The following is a 16,739-nucleotide window of genomic DNA, read 5'->3' on the forward strand; positions in this document are numbered from 1 at the left end:
ACTGAAGTAAACTTTATTTTTCTGTTTTCCATTATCTCCATGAAATATCTGAAGCTAGGTATGAGGTGTAGTAAGTTCAGTCTTGCCTCTTGACTCTGATTGGTCATTTGGTTTGCTTTTATGTTGTTGCCATTGCTATTGTTTGTTTGTTTTAGCTTTGAGACCATGTCATGTAGCCCAGGCTGACCTTAAACTCTCCATGTAGCTGAGGGTGGCCTTGAACCCTGATCTTCTTTCCTCTATCTCACAAGGCTGGGATTAAAGGTGCATGCTGAATTTTGAATCCCAAAAGTCCAAACAACATAAGGCCATCTCTAGTGAAGGCCCCTTTTTATCACCTCAAGGCAGATAGTCTGGTAACAGCAGGAGCTATGTAGAAAGAAAAGATCATATGATATGACAGACAGCTAGGATGAAAGGAGGAACCATTATCTGCCTCACCTCTTAAAGATCCTACCATCTGTCAACACTGCTGTACTGAGAAACAAGCTCTGATTACACAAATGCTTGAATGAAAGAACATTCAGATCATCTCTAAATTATAACAGTTCTACCCACAATGATTCTGAGAAGAGCTTTGCCACTGGCCTAGGAAACTATAGACTATATCCAAAAAGGGAAAGTAATTGTCCACATTTGAACACTGTAAAAGGAGACAGAGAATCACTTGATAGAGATTTAGAATGCCAGACCTTCAGGCCCAGGCACTGATTAGGTGTCATAGGCAAGGACTGATAGTTCAGGGGGTCAAGGGAATGGGGAAGTGGGAATGGCAGGGTCTTGTTTCTTAAATGATTCGGGGAAGTGTTGTGGTTTGTTTGCTCATTTGATGGAGGATAAGATATTGTTCTTACAGAAACATCAGTACAGGGAGGATGGAAACACAAAGGGAGGAAGCACCAGGCTCTGTTCTCATGTGTGTTTAGAGAATTCATGATGTCCAGACTCAGGTGTCAACAGAGGAATCTAGATTCCAAGAAGAGGCAGGGCTCAGAATGCAGAAGAGATAGGTCAGAAACCAAAGTGAAGGAGAGAGGATAGAAGGTGAGGGACAACTGAAAAGGGAGTACAGGAAAGGCCAGTCTTGAGTGTCTACTGGTTCTTTATTTTGAAAAAACATACATAGACTACGTAATATATATTTCCTCCCATATGGTCATGTGTGCACAAATGAAAGCATGGGTTTGTACCATGATGCTAGCATTCTAAGAACTGGGATCCCATGGTGTTTGTGCTTTCAAGTCTTGATTTAGAGAATCTAAATTTCCTACAAAGGTTGTGTAATTTCTGTAATTAAGGAAAGAGTAGAAGATGAGAAGTATAAACCATTTTGAGAAGCTTCAAGTGGAGAGACGAGGGGTGTGACTGGCAGAGGGATATAGTCTGGAGTTGATGATAGCCCCAACTCTGCACTCGGGGAATCGAACCAGCTGAGCAGGTAGAGCACTAGCAAGAGCTCCAGACTGAAGGCAGGGGACACTTGCCTTGGGATAACAGGACTGGCCATCCCTGAAAAGCTAGGGGAATTATCTCAAGAGGGTAGTTGATGGAAAGTGCTAGAAAGGACTTAAGTCTACCTTCTCTCTGTACAAGAGTTGAATTGCTCTGCTGAGAAGGAGTGAGAAGAGAGAAGAATTGGAGGAGAGCAGTAACGAGTGTGAAGCCTGGGGAAGATGCTGTCAAGGCATGGCAGGAGCTGAGACTATTTGTTGATGCATCCGCATGCAGCCCAGCACGTTTCCTGCCATCAACGTCTAGCCAATAGGATCCCAAGAACGAAGGAAGCAGACTATGAGATGGGTTACATGACTTGCAGTTAGGACAGTGGGAGTTGGGCAGCTGGGATGGAAGCCCATAATAAGCAGGGAGTGTGATACAGGCAGGCCCAGGAGAGACATTCAAGCCCCACAAAGCATAGGCACTGGTCCGATGCTGTTGGCAGCAGGACTTCCTCTCCAGAGAGATCTCCTTCCTGGTTATCCTGGTACTCTGCACCAGGCCACTCTGGCCCAAAATCTCTCCAGATACTGACAGCTTCACACAGCCCATGTGCTGCTGAGGTCAGGGCACTTCTCTCCCTCTCACCTGCCTGGGCAGAGTTTTAAGAAAGTGGCTTTTAAGAGAATAGCCCAACCTCAGCAGTACTCTTCCACAGGACAGTCTGCTGTACTCCGGGTTGAGCAGAACGCATGCACAGTGACCCTGGAGGACCAGTGGATTTACGAGAGGCTGTGCCAAACCACACATGTGATTGTAACCTCTTCATTTCTTCTCCTTTGAAAGGCCTCGGCCTAACCACCTATTTACAAAACTGGATGGACATGGACTGTTTCCTCGGAATTCCACGTGATTCCTTCCCCAAGACCTAGTAGAAAGTTGATTAAAAGGACTGTCCCTTAAAAATTAAATGCAATTCTGCTGTCACAGATTCTTCATGAAACTTGAGGTCTTTGGCATCTGACCAGTGGGAGGAGCAAACAGTTTTGATAACCTGATCAGCTACAGGATATGCTAGTAGGTCTTTGTTTTTGTCTTTGTTTTCCAGTGGGCAGCCAAAAATCTTCCCTTTCTACCAAAAGTACTAATCACCCAGTTTTGGTAAAGATGCTGCTATAGAGTATCTGTCGACAAGGATGTCATAAAGTGTTGGGATCTGGGTTTTGTTTGGTTTTGTTTTGTTGTTGCACAAATGTGTGTGTGTGTGTGTGTGTGTGTGTGTGTGTGTGTGTGTGTGTGTGTGTGTGAGAGAGAGAGAGAGAGAGAGAGAGAGAGAGAGAGAGAGAGAGAGAACGAACATAGAAGAAACCAGGTTATTTATCTTATAGCAGAAGTCAGTCGTCTGTGTACTAATGGTGCCTGCTGTGGGGAGGTAGAAGATAGAAAGGCAAAGCCAGACCGACCTGCTTTTGTTCTTGGGGTTCCATATTCTGGAGTGGGGGCACCTAACAAGGGGTTGGGACGCAGTGTGGTCAGGGCCTTAGAAATGCTGTGGACAAGTACGAAGGTGGGGCAAGCTTATTCTTTGGGACTGTCCCACAGCCACTGTGAAGGATCAGGGGAAGTTATAAAACAGTACATTCACTGCCTGGGGGAGTCTGGATAGCATGGAGATGGCAAGGAGCTGAGTGTGGAAGGATATGCCAAAGTCTGCCTGAAGCAAAGTGTCCAGAAAGGTGTTCCAGAAACTGGGAACACCATGTGCATAAGCTAGAGCAGCAAGCAGGGCAGGTGAAGGGCTTGCAGTGGGAAGACTCATGGGCTCGAGCTGTGGGTGTTGGAGGGGAGTCCCAGGCCCAGGGCTGAATAAGGAAGGCTGAGCCAAGTGACACAGGGCTTGGACGCCTTCAGCTGATTGTTATTGGGCATTTCAGAGCTATTTCACTTTGAAAGAAACTGATGTTCAGAATTGTCCTAACATGCTGGATTATCACGCAGTGCCGGGCCCAGGGTTTGGCTTGAGGTCGCTGTCCAAAGCCTTATGTCCACCTGCTGCCACCTCTGCTGCACTACCCTCAACTGCTCGATGGTCTGAAGACCTTGAACCCTACCCCACTCTTCACTTTATACATAAAATTTAACCCATATTTGTTTATGAAAATAGATCAAGACTACTATTATAAAAAGCATAAAATTATATTTATGTATAACATAATTTATAAGTGTATAGCTTAAGAGATGCCTTTGGGACACTGCTGTTAACTGCACTCCTCCTTTATTTGGATATCACCTGTTTTTCCCATCAGTGTTTTCTGTCTCAGGGTCCAGTCTAGACCCAAGACACAATCACTTTCCTTTAACAAACACTAAAGCATGATGATGAAAGTAATGTTGTGACTTTAAGTCTTGGAAGTTAAAGCATGATACTTCCTTGAACATTGTCCAGTTAAAAGCAACAACCAAAAGAAATATTGAACGCTGGACTAATTGTTGCAGCCAGTTTCCACAGAATATCAGGTGTCATGATCTGACAGTGCAACCCAGAAAACGTGTGGGCTTTGCTCAGTCTCCGTGATAGCACACCACATACTGGGTGACATCACCAACAGACCTATATAATTTTTCCCAGTTTCAGGTGCTAGCCAGTGTGATTCCCAGTGAAAACCTCTGCCTAGATCATGTGTGGCAGTGTCCTCACATGGCCTCACCTCTGCACCCACTTGGAGAGATGGACTGTGTGTTCTTTGTCGCTTAGCTTCTAAACTCAGTTTCATGTAACTAGGTTTCACCTTTATGACTTCATTTAACCTCAGTAATCACTTAATAACCCTGTCTTCAAATACTGTGAAACTGGAGACTGCAGCTTCAATATATAAATGGGTAGGTACAATTCAGTTCACAGCATACTTCAGAGTCTGAAATTATAGAAAAATCTTTGTAACTGTCACAAAACAGTATGACACAGAGACTCACAGTGTGTTGGTATAGATGTGGATGAAGTGTTTTATAAAACACTTGACATACAAGAAAATATCATATATTTAGAACACATTTTAACTTATTACTAAAGCTAGTGTGGTGCTGAGACTATAGCTGGCCTAATATGCACAAAGCCCTGGGTTAAATTCCCAGTACACCATAAACCAGGTATGGCCATGCACACCTGTAATTGAAACACTCAGGAGGTAGGGAATCCGAAGTTCAGTCACCTTCAGCAAAGCCATCCTTTGAGGCAAGCCTAGGCAACACAAGACCCTGTCTCAAAGCAAACAAACAGAAAACAAAATAACAAATAGTGTGTGTCATTTGGGCTGATGGTATAAAAAAAAAATGCAAGAAAAAGAGAAAATGTCAATAGCACTTTCTTATAGAAGCTTTTACCAAAGTTTTCAAGTAGTCATTAGGTGTAAAACTTGTAGAACACTGCCCAACAGCTATTAATTTTTGTCACCACTATTGGCCAAGCATCTTAAATTTCTCCTTCCACACCAAGGACATACTTTCTATGGATGCAGCACATTACAGAAACTTCACAAAGTGAGGGAAACCATGGGGGTTGGTTTTGATTTTACTAATTAAGAAATTTACTAAATCTACATAGATACAGTGTAACAGCCCTCCCCTCCCAGTGAGTTGAACCCAGCACAGGGGTCAACAGTATATGTCAAGTTAGTCCACAGCAAATATAGGAAAGAATGGCTTATAATGCTATTTCAATTTGGGAAGAGAGTAGGTGGTAATATTATAATATGGGAGAAGAAATAGATTTGAAAGCAGGTCGGAGAAGGCAAAGTATCTTGGTGGAGAAAGCAGAGAGAGATACTAATATGTTAAAGACAAATTATTTTGTTAAAAAAAACAGGTTGTGCAATTAGTTGTTTATTTGATTGTTTATATAACCCTAGCTGGCCTGGAACTCTCTATGTAGACCAGGCTGGCCACAAACCCACAGAGATCTGTCTGCTTCTACTTCTGCCTTCTGAGTACTACTATTAAAGGTGTGTGCCACCATAACCAGGAAGATCAGTTTATTATTATAAGATTGAAATGATAAGCAAGAAAAATAATTCAGGCTTAAAAAGCTGCAAAAATGGGGCTAGCAAAATGGCTGTGTGGATAATGTGCTTGCTGTCAAACCTGATGACCTGAGTTCAATCTCCAGTACCTACATAGAGAGAACTAAGTCTCTTGAGGTGTCCCCTGACTCCCAACACATATGTGCCATGGTATACACACACACACACACACACACACACACACACACACGCACGCGTGCGCGCAAACATAAATAGTGCATTTTTTTTAAATCCTGAAAAATGGGTGATTGTTTGGCCAATGTTCACCTATAAATCTGAATTTATGAACTTCGATTATAATAATTATTATATTATTCTGTTTATACTCCAACATAATTTTGTAATTTATGGTATATTCAATTACCATAATTAAATAACTGATTATTTTATCTTGATAAGATTTTACATTCAGATATTGAATTTTAAGAATGTTATTCAATCAGAACAGTTATATCCCCAAACCTCTCTCATTTTTATCGTGTGTGTGTGTGTGTGTGTGTGTGTGTGTGTGTGTGTGTATGCACTTTGTGCATGTCTGGTACTCACAGGGACCAGAAGAGGGCATCAGATGCCCTCAAACTGGGGTGAGCCACTATGCAGGTGCTGGGAACCAGACCTCTGCAAGAACAGTAAGTTCTCCAGCTGCTGAGCCAACTCTCCAGCTCCCTCCTCCTGTTGTCTCCAACTCTTCTCTAAATCACTCATAATCATTAATGTAGTGTTATATTTTATTACTTAGGGAATAATGACAAGAAAAAGGTCTATATATGCATTCCCTGCAGATGCAGTTTTAGAAATGAAGAAACCATTCTAGGCTTGGCAGAACCTAGGGAGATACAGATTGGACTGTAACTAAAAACAGTGACAGTATTTGTTACTGTCTGACACCCTCCCTTCCTACTTCCCAGGCAGAGCTGAGACAGTGTGCTCTTTCTGCAGAGGCCACTGGGAGTGAGCCTGCTTCACCTTCAGCTCACTCCAGAAGCTCACCAAAACTGTGTCTGTGCTATGACTGAGAGCCTGAGACAGGCTCCTGCCGGTTAGACAAGGATGCTCAGAGACTCTCATCTGTTCACAGGTGGTCCCCATGCTTCCCAGGCTTCTGTGTGAGGAACTCTGCAGCCTCAACCCCATGACTGACAAGCTGACCTTCTCTGTGATCTGGAAGCTGACTCCTGAAGGCAAGGTAGTAACTTGTTTATTTTGTCATTCATTCTTCATGTATGCTGTCTTATCCTGTCTATTGTGGTAAGTACCATGTGCCTGCACTAGGCTGGAGTTCCTTGGTGGGTGGGTACAGAAGGTCTCAGGCAGCTGCTGTAGAGAAGTCCAAGGACCCTCACTAGCCTCAAAGGAGCCAGTCCTACATAGGAGACACAGCTGACCCTGCTCCCTGCCAGTGTTTACCAGCTAACAGAGGGTACTAATTGTGAGATGGAAGATGGCTTCAGTAATGGTGAGATGGACATCTGGAAGGCAGCTAGGAGGCCAGGTTGTTAACGCATAGTGGGAATTGATGTTCCTCTGACATGTCCTGAAGAAAATGCCATGAGAGCTGCAGGTTCCTGTGAGATGGCTGGAAATGCAAAGTCAAGTAGCACTTGAGTCAGAGCATGAGGTAAGGAGAGCACAGAGAATAGATGGTATCTGCAAGCACCCCTTCTACACCAGGAACAAAGAAGAGGGGTAAAGCTAACTCTGGGGAACGAGCTCCACTCCACAGTGAGCAACTGTAAAACAACACAGTCATACATGAGGACCTAGGGCTTACTTGGGCAGGCTTCTGAAAAACTGGTGCAAACACTATAAAGGAACATGGGAAATATATATGCTATAATGATAGATGGGAACAAAAAAAGATTTAACTATAAAGAGGCTCCAAATAAAGATGGAAGATTAAATAACCACATTGATTTCCATTCCATCCCAAAACCTCACTAAAACAACAGTAAAGAGATTTAAAAAAAAAGGCATAAACCCACAAGGACAAAGAGTGTGGGCGTGGAGTCAACTGGAAGCAGAGGAGTGAACTTGCTTGGGGGAGCGGTAACTGACTTAGCAGCCCTGGGAAGGCCTGAGCCTGAGCCAGGCAGGGAGGAAGGCAGGGAATAAACATTCAGACTTCCACAGAGTTCATTGAAGAGATTGATCCCTGTGGTCTTAGCAGGAGACCTAGAGTTTGTTTTTTTTTTCTCTATAGAGAAAAAAAAATAATGGGTGTGTATGAAGCAGGGGTGGCAAATACTCCTGATACTACAGTTCCTCAGGGGCATTGGGGCAAATCTTGATATCTAAATGTTAAGAATCTTAACTCCAGGATTCTAGGCCTGTACTCTGTGAGTCACGAGGTCAGAGAAAGACAAGGAATCTAAGTCATTGAGAATAACCTTCAGCATCCTTAAGGACCTACCAGCCAGCAGCCCAGCACTGTCCAGTCCAGTTCAGTGAAGCTTAGAGGCTTGGCACAGTGAGAGCCTTTGGGACTTCCCTCCTTCTGCTGCTGCTTGTCGTCGACATCCTCCTCCCCCCACCCTAGACAGGGTATCACTATGTAACTGTGGCTAACCTGGAACTTGCTATGTAGACCATGCTGATTTGGAACTCAGAGACATCCCCCTGCCTCGGCCTCGGCCCTACCCCTGTCACTATTCCCAGATACAGTATTTCACTTTCCTGCATGAAGAGACAACCACGTAGAAAGCATCTTCTGGGGGTTGGGGATTTAGCTCAGCGGTAGAGCGCTTGCCTAGAGAGCGCAAGGCCCTGGGTTCGGTCCCCAGCTCCGAAAAAAAAAAAAAAAATTAAGAAAGCATCTTCTGTAAAATGAATATAGCAAAGCACGCGTACAAACAGAAGGAGCCATCCTTGATAACCACTAGAGAGTTTTAAACAGTAGTGGGCGGGGGCCATGGGGATTTTAGAGATTAAAAACAGGATTGTAATAAATGGAGATTCATGATTCTGTTTTAAAGTAAAGTTGAATATTCCAAAACGATCAAAGAAAATTAAAGGATCAATCTGACACACCATCTACCGGAACCTGCTCTGTAACAGTTCCAGAAACCAGAGCAGAGGAAATGGGAAGAAACGCTGAGTTAAACCGTGCATTCTTAAAGGATGTGACTTTGTAGGTGCAGAAAGCTCACTGCAATGCCTGTGGTGGGGATGTGCCATCCCTAACATACAAACCCTGATAGAGTCTCACAAGACAGGAGACAAGGAAAGACCCAGAGGCGTTATGAAGGCCAAAGGAAGCTACACACACAGTAGACCAGAAGGTAAAGCCTCAGAAGTGTGACAGTGCAGGGACAACGCCTCCCTGTCTAGAAGGATAGGATCCCATCAGATATACACTGATAGGCTATCTGTAAACGGGGGAAGCCTCATAAGACCTTGTTGTTGGCTCTGTAATCATAGGAGCCAAGGCATGAAGCTTGTAAGCTGAAAGCCAGCCTGGGTACTCAGAAAAAAAAGAGAGATGAGAAAGGAAGCAGGAAGGGGGCAGGGAGGGAAAAGATAATGAAGACACTGGAAGAAAAAGAAAAAAAAAGGAGAATAATAAGAAAGAATAAGAAGAGGAAGAAAGAGAGAGAGCTCATCGCCCAGACAGGTGGGCACTCCTGAGACTGCAGGGCAGGAGAGATCGCCAGTACTGCACACTCTTGCCCACATCCCTGGCCCAAGAGGAAACTGTATAGGGCCTCTGGGAACAGTAAGATAGGGGCACTCAAGCTGCAGGAGCACTCTGGTCCAGACTGCTCCCAGATCTGAAGGGACCCGGTCAAACAGCTCCCTGCACCCAAATCCCGTGGGAGGAAGCGCTAGACCTTCAGAGGGGCAGACACGCCTGGGAAGCCAGAGGAGACTAGTCTCTGCCCACATTTCTGACTCTAGAAGAAAACACCTAGTGCCATCTGGGCCCCCTGTGCACAGGGACCCCGGAGAAGGCGGGGCAGGCCCTCCTGGTTGTGGCCCTCACGGAGAGCTGAAACCTAGTGCCCAGGAGCGACTTCACGCCCAAGACCGAAGGTAAGACGAACTTTCCTGCTCCAAGTGACCTGCCCAGTGGACTCAGGACACAGGCCCACAGGAACAGCTGAAGACCAGTAGACAGGAACAACTACACACCTGAAGGCAGAACACTCTGTTCCCACAACTGGCTGAAAGAAAACAAGAAAAGAGGTCTACAGCACTCCTGACACACAGGCCTATAGGATAATCTAGCCACTGTCAGAAATAGCAGAACAAGGTAACACCAGAGACAACCTGATGGCAAGAGTTAAGCGCAGGAACCCAAGCAACAGAAAACAAGACTACATGGCATCATCAGAGCCCAATTCTCTCACCAAAGCAAACACTGAATATCCAAACACACCAGAAAAGCAAGATCTAGATTTAAAATCACAATTGATCATGATGATGGAGGACTTCAAGAAAGACATAAAGAACTCCCTTAGAGAAATGCAGGAAAACACAAATAAACAAGCAGAAGCCTATAGAGAGGAAACACAAAAATCCCTGAAAGAATTACAGGAAAACACAATCAAACAGGTGAAGGAATTAAAAATGGAAATAGAAGCAATAAAGAAAGCACAAAGGGAGACAACCTTGAATATAGAAAACCAAAGGAAGAGACAAGGAGCCGTAGATACAAGCATCACCAACAGAATACAAGAAATAGAAGAGAGAATCTCAGGAGCAGAAGATTCTATAGAAATCATCGACTCAACAGTCAAAGATAATGTAAAATGTAAAAAGCTACAGGCCCAAAACATACAGGAAACCAGGACTCAATGAGAAGATCAAACCTAAGGATAATAGGTATAGGAGAGAGTGAAGACTCCCAGCTCAAAGGACCAATAAATATGTTCAACAAAATCATAGAAGAAAACTTCCCTAACCTAAAGAAAAAGAGATGCCCATAAACATACAAGAAGCCTACAGAACTCCAAATAGATTGGACCAGAAAAGAAACTTTTCCTGTCACCTAATAGTCAAAACACCAAAGGCACAAAACAAAGAAAGAATATTAAAAGCAGTAAGGAAAAAATGTCAAGTAACATATAGAGGCAGACCTATGAGAATTATGCCAGACTTCTCACCAGAGACTATGAAAGCCAGAAGATCCTGGACAGATGTCATACAGACCCTAAGAGAACACAAATGCCAGCCTAGGTTACTGTATCCAGCAAAACTGTCAACATAGATGGAGAAACCAAGATATCCCATGACAAAACCAAATTTACACAATATCTTTCTACAAATCCAGCCCTACAAAGGATAATAAATGGTAAAGCCCAACACAAGGAGGCAAGCTACACCCTAGAAAAAGCAAGAAAATAATCGTTTTGCAAAAAAACAAAGAGAAGGCAAGCACACAAACATAATCTCACCTCCAAACACGAGTATAACAGGAAGCAAGAATCACTGTTCCTTAATATCTCTCAACATCAATGCACTCAATTCCCCAATAAAAAGACACAGATTAACAAACTGGATGCACAATGAGGACCCAGCATTCTGCTGCCTACAGGAAAAACACCTCAGAGATGAAGACAGACACTACCTCAGAGTAAGAGGCTGGAAAACAACTTTCCAAACAAATGGTCTAAAGAAGCAAGCTGGAGTAGCCATTCTAATATCGAATAAAATCAATTTTCAAACAAAAGTAATCAAAAAAGATAAGGAAGGACACTTCATATTCATCAAAGGAAAAATCCACCAAGATGAACTCTCAATCCTAAATATCTATGTTCCAAATACAAGAGCACCTACATACATAAAAGAAACCTTACTAAAGCTCAAAGCACACATTGCACCTCACACAATAATAGTAGGAGATTTCAATATCCCACTCTTATCAATGGACAGATCATGGAAACAGAAATTAAACAGAGACATAGACAGACTAAGAGAAGTCATGAGCCAAATGGACTTAACGGATATTTATAGAACTTCTATTCTAGAACAAAAGGATATACATTCTTCTCAGCACCTCATGGTACTTTCTCCAAAATTGACAATATATTCGGGCACAAAACAGGCCTTAACACATACAGAAAGATAGAAATAATCCCATGCGTCCTATCAGACCACCACGGGCAAAAGCTGGTCTTCAATAACAATAAGGAAAGAATGCCCACATATACATGGAAGATGAACAATGCTCTACTCAATGATAACCTGGTCAAGGAAGAAATAAAGAAAGAAATTAAAGACTTCTTAGAATTTAATGAATGTGAAGGTACAACATACCCAAACTCATGGGACACAGTGCAAGCTGTGCTAAGACGAAAACTCATAGATCTGAGTGCCTGCAGAAAGAAACAGGAGAGAGCATATATCAGCAGCTTGACCTAAAAAAGCACACCTAAAAGCCCTAGAACAAAAAGAAATACACCCAGGAGGAGTAGAAGGGAGGAAATAATCACACTCAGAGCTGAAATCAACCAAGTAGAAACAAAAAGGACCATAGAAAGAATCAACAGAACCAAAAGTTGGTTCTTTGAGAAAATCAACAAGATAGATAAACCCTTAGCCAGATGAGAGGACACAGAGAGTGTGTGCAAATTAACAAAATCAGAAATGAAAAGGGAGACATAACAACAGAATCAGCGGAAATTCAAAAAAATCATCAGATCCTACTACAAAGCCTATATTCAACAAAACTTGAAAATCTGGAGGAAATGGACAATTTCCTAGACAGATACCAGGTACCGAACTTAAATAAGGAATAGATAAACAGTTTAAACAACCCCATAACTCCTAAAGAAATAGAAGCAGTCATTAAAGGTCTCCCAACCAAAAAGAGCCCAGGTCCAGACGGGTTTAGTGCAGAATTCTATCAGACCTTCATAGAAGACCTCATACCAATATTATCCAAACTATTCCACAAAATTGAAACAGATGGAGCACTACCGAATTCCTTCTATGAAGCCACAATTACTCTTATACCTAAACCACACAAAGACCCAACAAAGAAAGAGAAATTCAGACCAATGTCCCTTATGAATATCGACGCAAAAATACTCAATAAAATTCTGGCAAACCGAATCCAAGAGCACATCAAAACAATCATCCACCATGATCAAGTAGGCTTCATCCCAGGCATGCAGGGATGGTTTAATATATGGAAAACCATCAATGTAATCCACTATATAAATAAACTGAAAGATAAAAACCACATGATCATTTCATTAGATGCTGAAAAAGCATTTGACAAAATTCAACACCCCTTCATGATAAAAGTCCTGAAAAGAACAGGAATTCAAGGCCCATACCTAAACATAGTAAAAGCCATATACAGCAAACCAGTAGCTAATATTAAACTAAATGGAGAGAAACTTGAAGCAATCCCACTAAAATCAGGGACTAGACAAGGCTGCCCACTCTCTCCCTTCTTATTCAATATAGTACTCGAAGTCCTAGCCAGAGTAATCAGACAACAAAAGGAGATCAAGGGGATACAGAATGGAAAAGAAGAAGTCAAAGTATCACTATTTGCAGATGACATGATAGTATATTTAAGTGATCCCAAAAGTTCCCCCAGAGAAATAACCTGATAACCACATTCAGCAATGTGGCTGGGTATAAAATTAACTCAAATAAATCAGTAGCCTTCCTCTATACAAAAGAGAAACAAGCCGAGAAAGAAATTAGGGAAACGACACCCTTCATAATAGTCCCAAATAATATAAAACACCTCGGTGTGACTTTAACCAAGCAAGTGAAAGATCTGTATGATAAGAACTTCAAGCCTTTGAAGAAAGAAATTGAAGATCTCAGAAGATGGAAAGATCTCCCATGCTCATGGATTGTCAGGATTAATATAGTAAAAAATGGCCATTTTACTAAAAGCAATCTACAGATTCAATGCAATCCCCATCAAAATACCAATCCAATTCTTCAAAGAGTTAGACAGAATAATTTGCAAATTCATCTGGAATAACAAAAATCCCAGGATAGCTAAAACTATCCTCAACAATAAAAAGACTTCCAGGGGAATTATTATCCCTGAACTCAAGCAGTATTATAGAGCAATAGTGATAAAAATTGCATGGTATTGGTACAGAGACAGAAAGATAGACCAGTGGAATAGAATTGAAGACCCAGAAATGAACCCACATACCTATGGTCACTTGATTTTTGACAAAGGAGCCAAAACCATCCAATGGAAAAAAGAAAGCATTTTCAGCAAATGGTGCTGGTTCAACTGGAGGTCAGCATGTAGAAGAATGCAGATCGATCCATGCTTATCACCCTATACAAAGCTTAAGTCCAAGTGGATCAAGGACCTCCACATCAAACCAGATACACTCAAACTAATAGAAGAAAACTTGGGGAAGAATCTCGGACACATGGGCACTGGAGAAAATTTCCTGAACAAAACACCAATGGCTTATGATCTAAGATCAAGAATCGACAAATGGGATCTCATAAAACTACAAAGCTTCTGAAGGCAAAGGACACTGTGGTTAGGACAAAATGGCAACCAACAGATTAGGAAAAGATCTTTACCAATCCTACAACTGATAGAGGGCTCATATCCAAAATATACAAAGAACTCATGAAGTTAGACCGCAGGGAGACAAATAACCCTATTAAAAATGGGGTTCAGAGCTAATCAAAGAATTCACAGCTGAGGAATGCTGAATGGCTGAGAAGCACCTAAAGAAATGTTCAACATCTTTAGTCATAAGGGAAATGCAAATCAAAACAACCCTGAGATTCCACCTCACACCAGTCAGAATGGCTAAGATCAAAAACTCCGGTGACAACAGATGCTGGCAAGGATGTGGAGAAAGAGGAACACTCCTCCATTGTTGGTGGGATTGCAGACTGGTACAACCATTCTGGAAATCAGTTTGGAGGGTCCTCAGAAAATTAGACATTATACTACCTGAGGACCTAGCTATACCTATCTTGGACATATACCCAAAAGGTGTCCCAACATATAACAAAGACACATGCTCCACTGTGTTCAAAGCAGCCTTATTTATAATAGCCAGAAGCTGGAAAGGACCCAGGTGCCCTTCAACAGAGGAATAGATACAGAAAATGTGGTAGGTACATCTACACAATGGAATATTATTCAGCTATCAAAAACAATGACTTTATGAAATTCATAGGCAAATGGATGGAACTAGAAAATATCATCCTGAGTGAGGTAACCCAATCACAGAAAAATACACATGGTATGTACTCATTGATAAGTGGATATTAGCCCAAATGCTGTAATTACCCTAAATGCATAGAACACATGAAACTCAAAGATGACCAAAATGCGAATGCTTCACTCCTTCTTTAAAAGGGGAACAAGAATACCCTTGGGAGGGGATAGGGAGGCAAAGTTTAGAACAGAGGCTGAAGGAACACCCATTCAGAGCCTGCCCCACATGTGGCCCATACATATACAGCCACCAAACTTGATAAGATGGATGAAGCAAAGAAGTGCAGGCTGACAGGAACCAGATGTAGATCTCTCCTGAGAGACACAGCCAGAATATGTCAAATACATAGGTGAATGCCAGCAGCAAACTACTAAACTGAGAACAGGACCCCCGTTAAAGGAATCAGAGAAAGGACTGAAAGAGCTTGAAGGGTCTTGAGACCCCATATGAACAACAACGCCAAGCAACCAGAGCTGGCAGGGACTAAACCACTACCTAAAGACTATACATGGACTGACCCTGGGATCCAACTGCATAGGTAGCAATGAATAACCTAGTAAGGGCACCAGTGGAAGGGGAAGCCCTTGGTCCTGCCAAGGCTGGGCCCCCAGTGAATTGGATTCTTGGGGGAGGGCAGTAATGGAGGAAGAATGGGGAGGGGAACACCTGTATAGAAGGGGAATGGGAGGGGTCAGGGGGATGTTTGCCTGGAAACCGGGAAAGGAACAACATTTGAAATGTAAATAAGAAATACTCAATTTAATAAAGATGAAAGAAAAGAAAAGAAACGGAAAGACAAGAAAAGAAAAAAAGAAGAGGAAGAAAGCTGCTGGGTTAGGGGCAGGGCTCCATAGCTAAAAATACTTGTCACACAGACATGAGGGCCTGAACTCAAGTCCTCAGAAACCAGGTAAAGCCAGGCATAATGGTGGGTATTTGCTACCCCAGTGCCCTACTTTGAAATGCAGGACAGACAGGGCAGAGCAATGAGAATCCCTGGAAGCTCTGGGCCAGATGCCTTACAGGGCAGGCACAGCAACAGACAACAGAAAACCCTGTCTCGATCTATACTAGAAGGTGGGGAATGAGTCCAGAGACCGTCCTCTGTCCTCTGTATGTGCACTGTTACAGGAATGCCCACATACCCTCAAATATATGCACATGCACACATGCATGTGCACACGACATGAGGTCATTAGAGTGGGCCAGTGCACCCGTGAAGGTCATGCCCATAAAGAAGGAAAAGGCACAGCAGAGAGAGCTTGCTGCCTCTCCTCTGGCATGTTGAAGACGCTGCTGAGCAGCTGCTGTGTTGGAGCTGTGGAAACAGCCCTCACCAGGACTGAACTGGCTGGCATTTGATCTGGAACTTTTAGCCTTCAGAACTGTGGGAAATAAATTTCTATGGCTTAAGCCACTTGGTTTGTGGTATTTTGTTATAGCAGCCCGGACAGACTAACACAGTATCAGATGGACTTTGTTAATCAGGTTACATAAAAATCTACTGAGAATAGAACATTTATCCAGGCATGACTTTTAAACATATACTGGCTATTTAGAAAGTACTGACTTAATATGCTGATCTCTAACTGTGAGAACATTTCAATATATAGCATTTTAAAAACCACATTGTTAGTGTCATTGCTCTTCTTACTAGCCCAACCTTTTCAGTATTAGGAAACCCACAAGCTCGTGTATCAGATGCAAGGTTTCTAGGATTCTGATTTTGAGAAAGTTCAACTTGTATCATGAGTGATAAGCAATGTCCATTGTTTCCTTGAAGTACTAAATACTCAAGTCTAAATAACCCTGAAATCTGGTTATCTATCAGTTCAGCTCACAGCTAGCTGTGTGCATGCTTTTCCTCCAAAGGTCATCCTCCTGCCTCATGAAGAATAAGTGACCAAGATAAGTACTTAGGGTTGAGACCTAGAAAAGTCGTGGATTTTCTTGTCCCTGAGAATATTTAGCTCTCTTTTCCCTGCCAGTGTGTGGTAGTGGGCAGTAGTGTGACCACTGTGTCCTATGCAGGTGACATATTTTACCCACCAGGGCT

At 42.6% G+C, this 16,739-nt stretch overlaps 1 protein-coding gene across 3 annotated transcripts in view; it reads left to right on the top strand.

Moving 5' to 3' along the window:
• Dis3l2 (DIS3-like 3'-5' exoribonuclease 2) overlaps positions 1-16,739 on the top strand; it is a 395,417-nt gene that overhangs the window by 310,621 nt on the left and 68,057 nt on the right. For all 3 annotated transcript variants that reach the window (NM_001109007.2, NM_001172159.1, XM_087567088.1), the window contains one exon: positions 6,592-6,699. In NM_001109007.2, coding sequence (NP_001102477.2) covers positions 6,592-6,699 — 108 coding nt within the window. The remainder of the gene's footprint in view (positions 1-6,591; positions 6,700-16,739) is intronic.

Source organism: Rattus norvegicus, chromosome 9, assembly GCF_021556685.1.
Source record: "Rattus norvegicus strain SHRSP/BbbUtx chromosome 9, alternate assembly SHRSP_T2T, whole genome shotgun sequence".
In the NCBI taxonomy this organism is placed as follows: domain Eukaryota; kingdom Metazoa; phylum Chordata; class Mammalia; order Rodentia; family Muridae; genus Rattus; species Rattus norvegicus.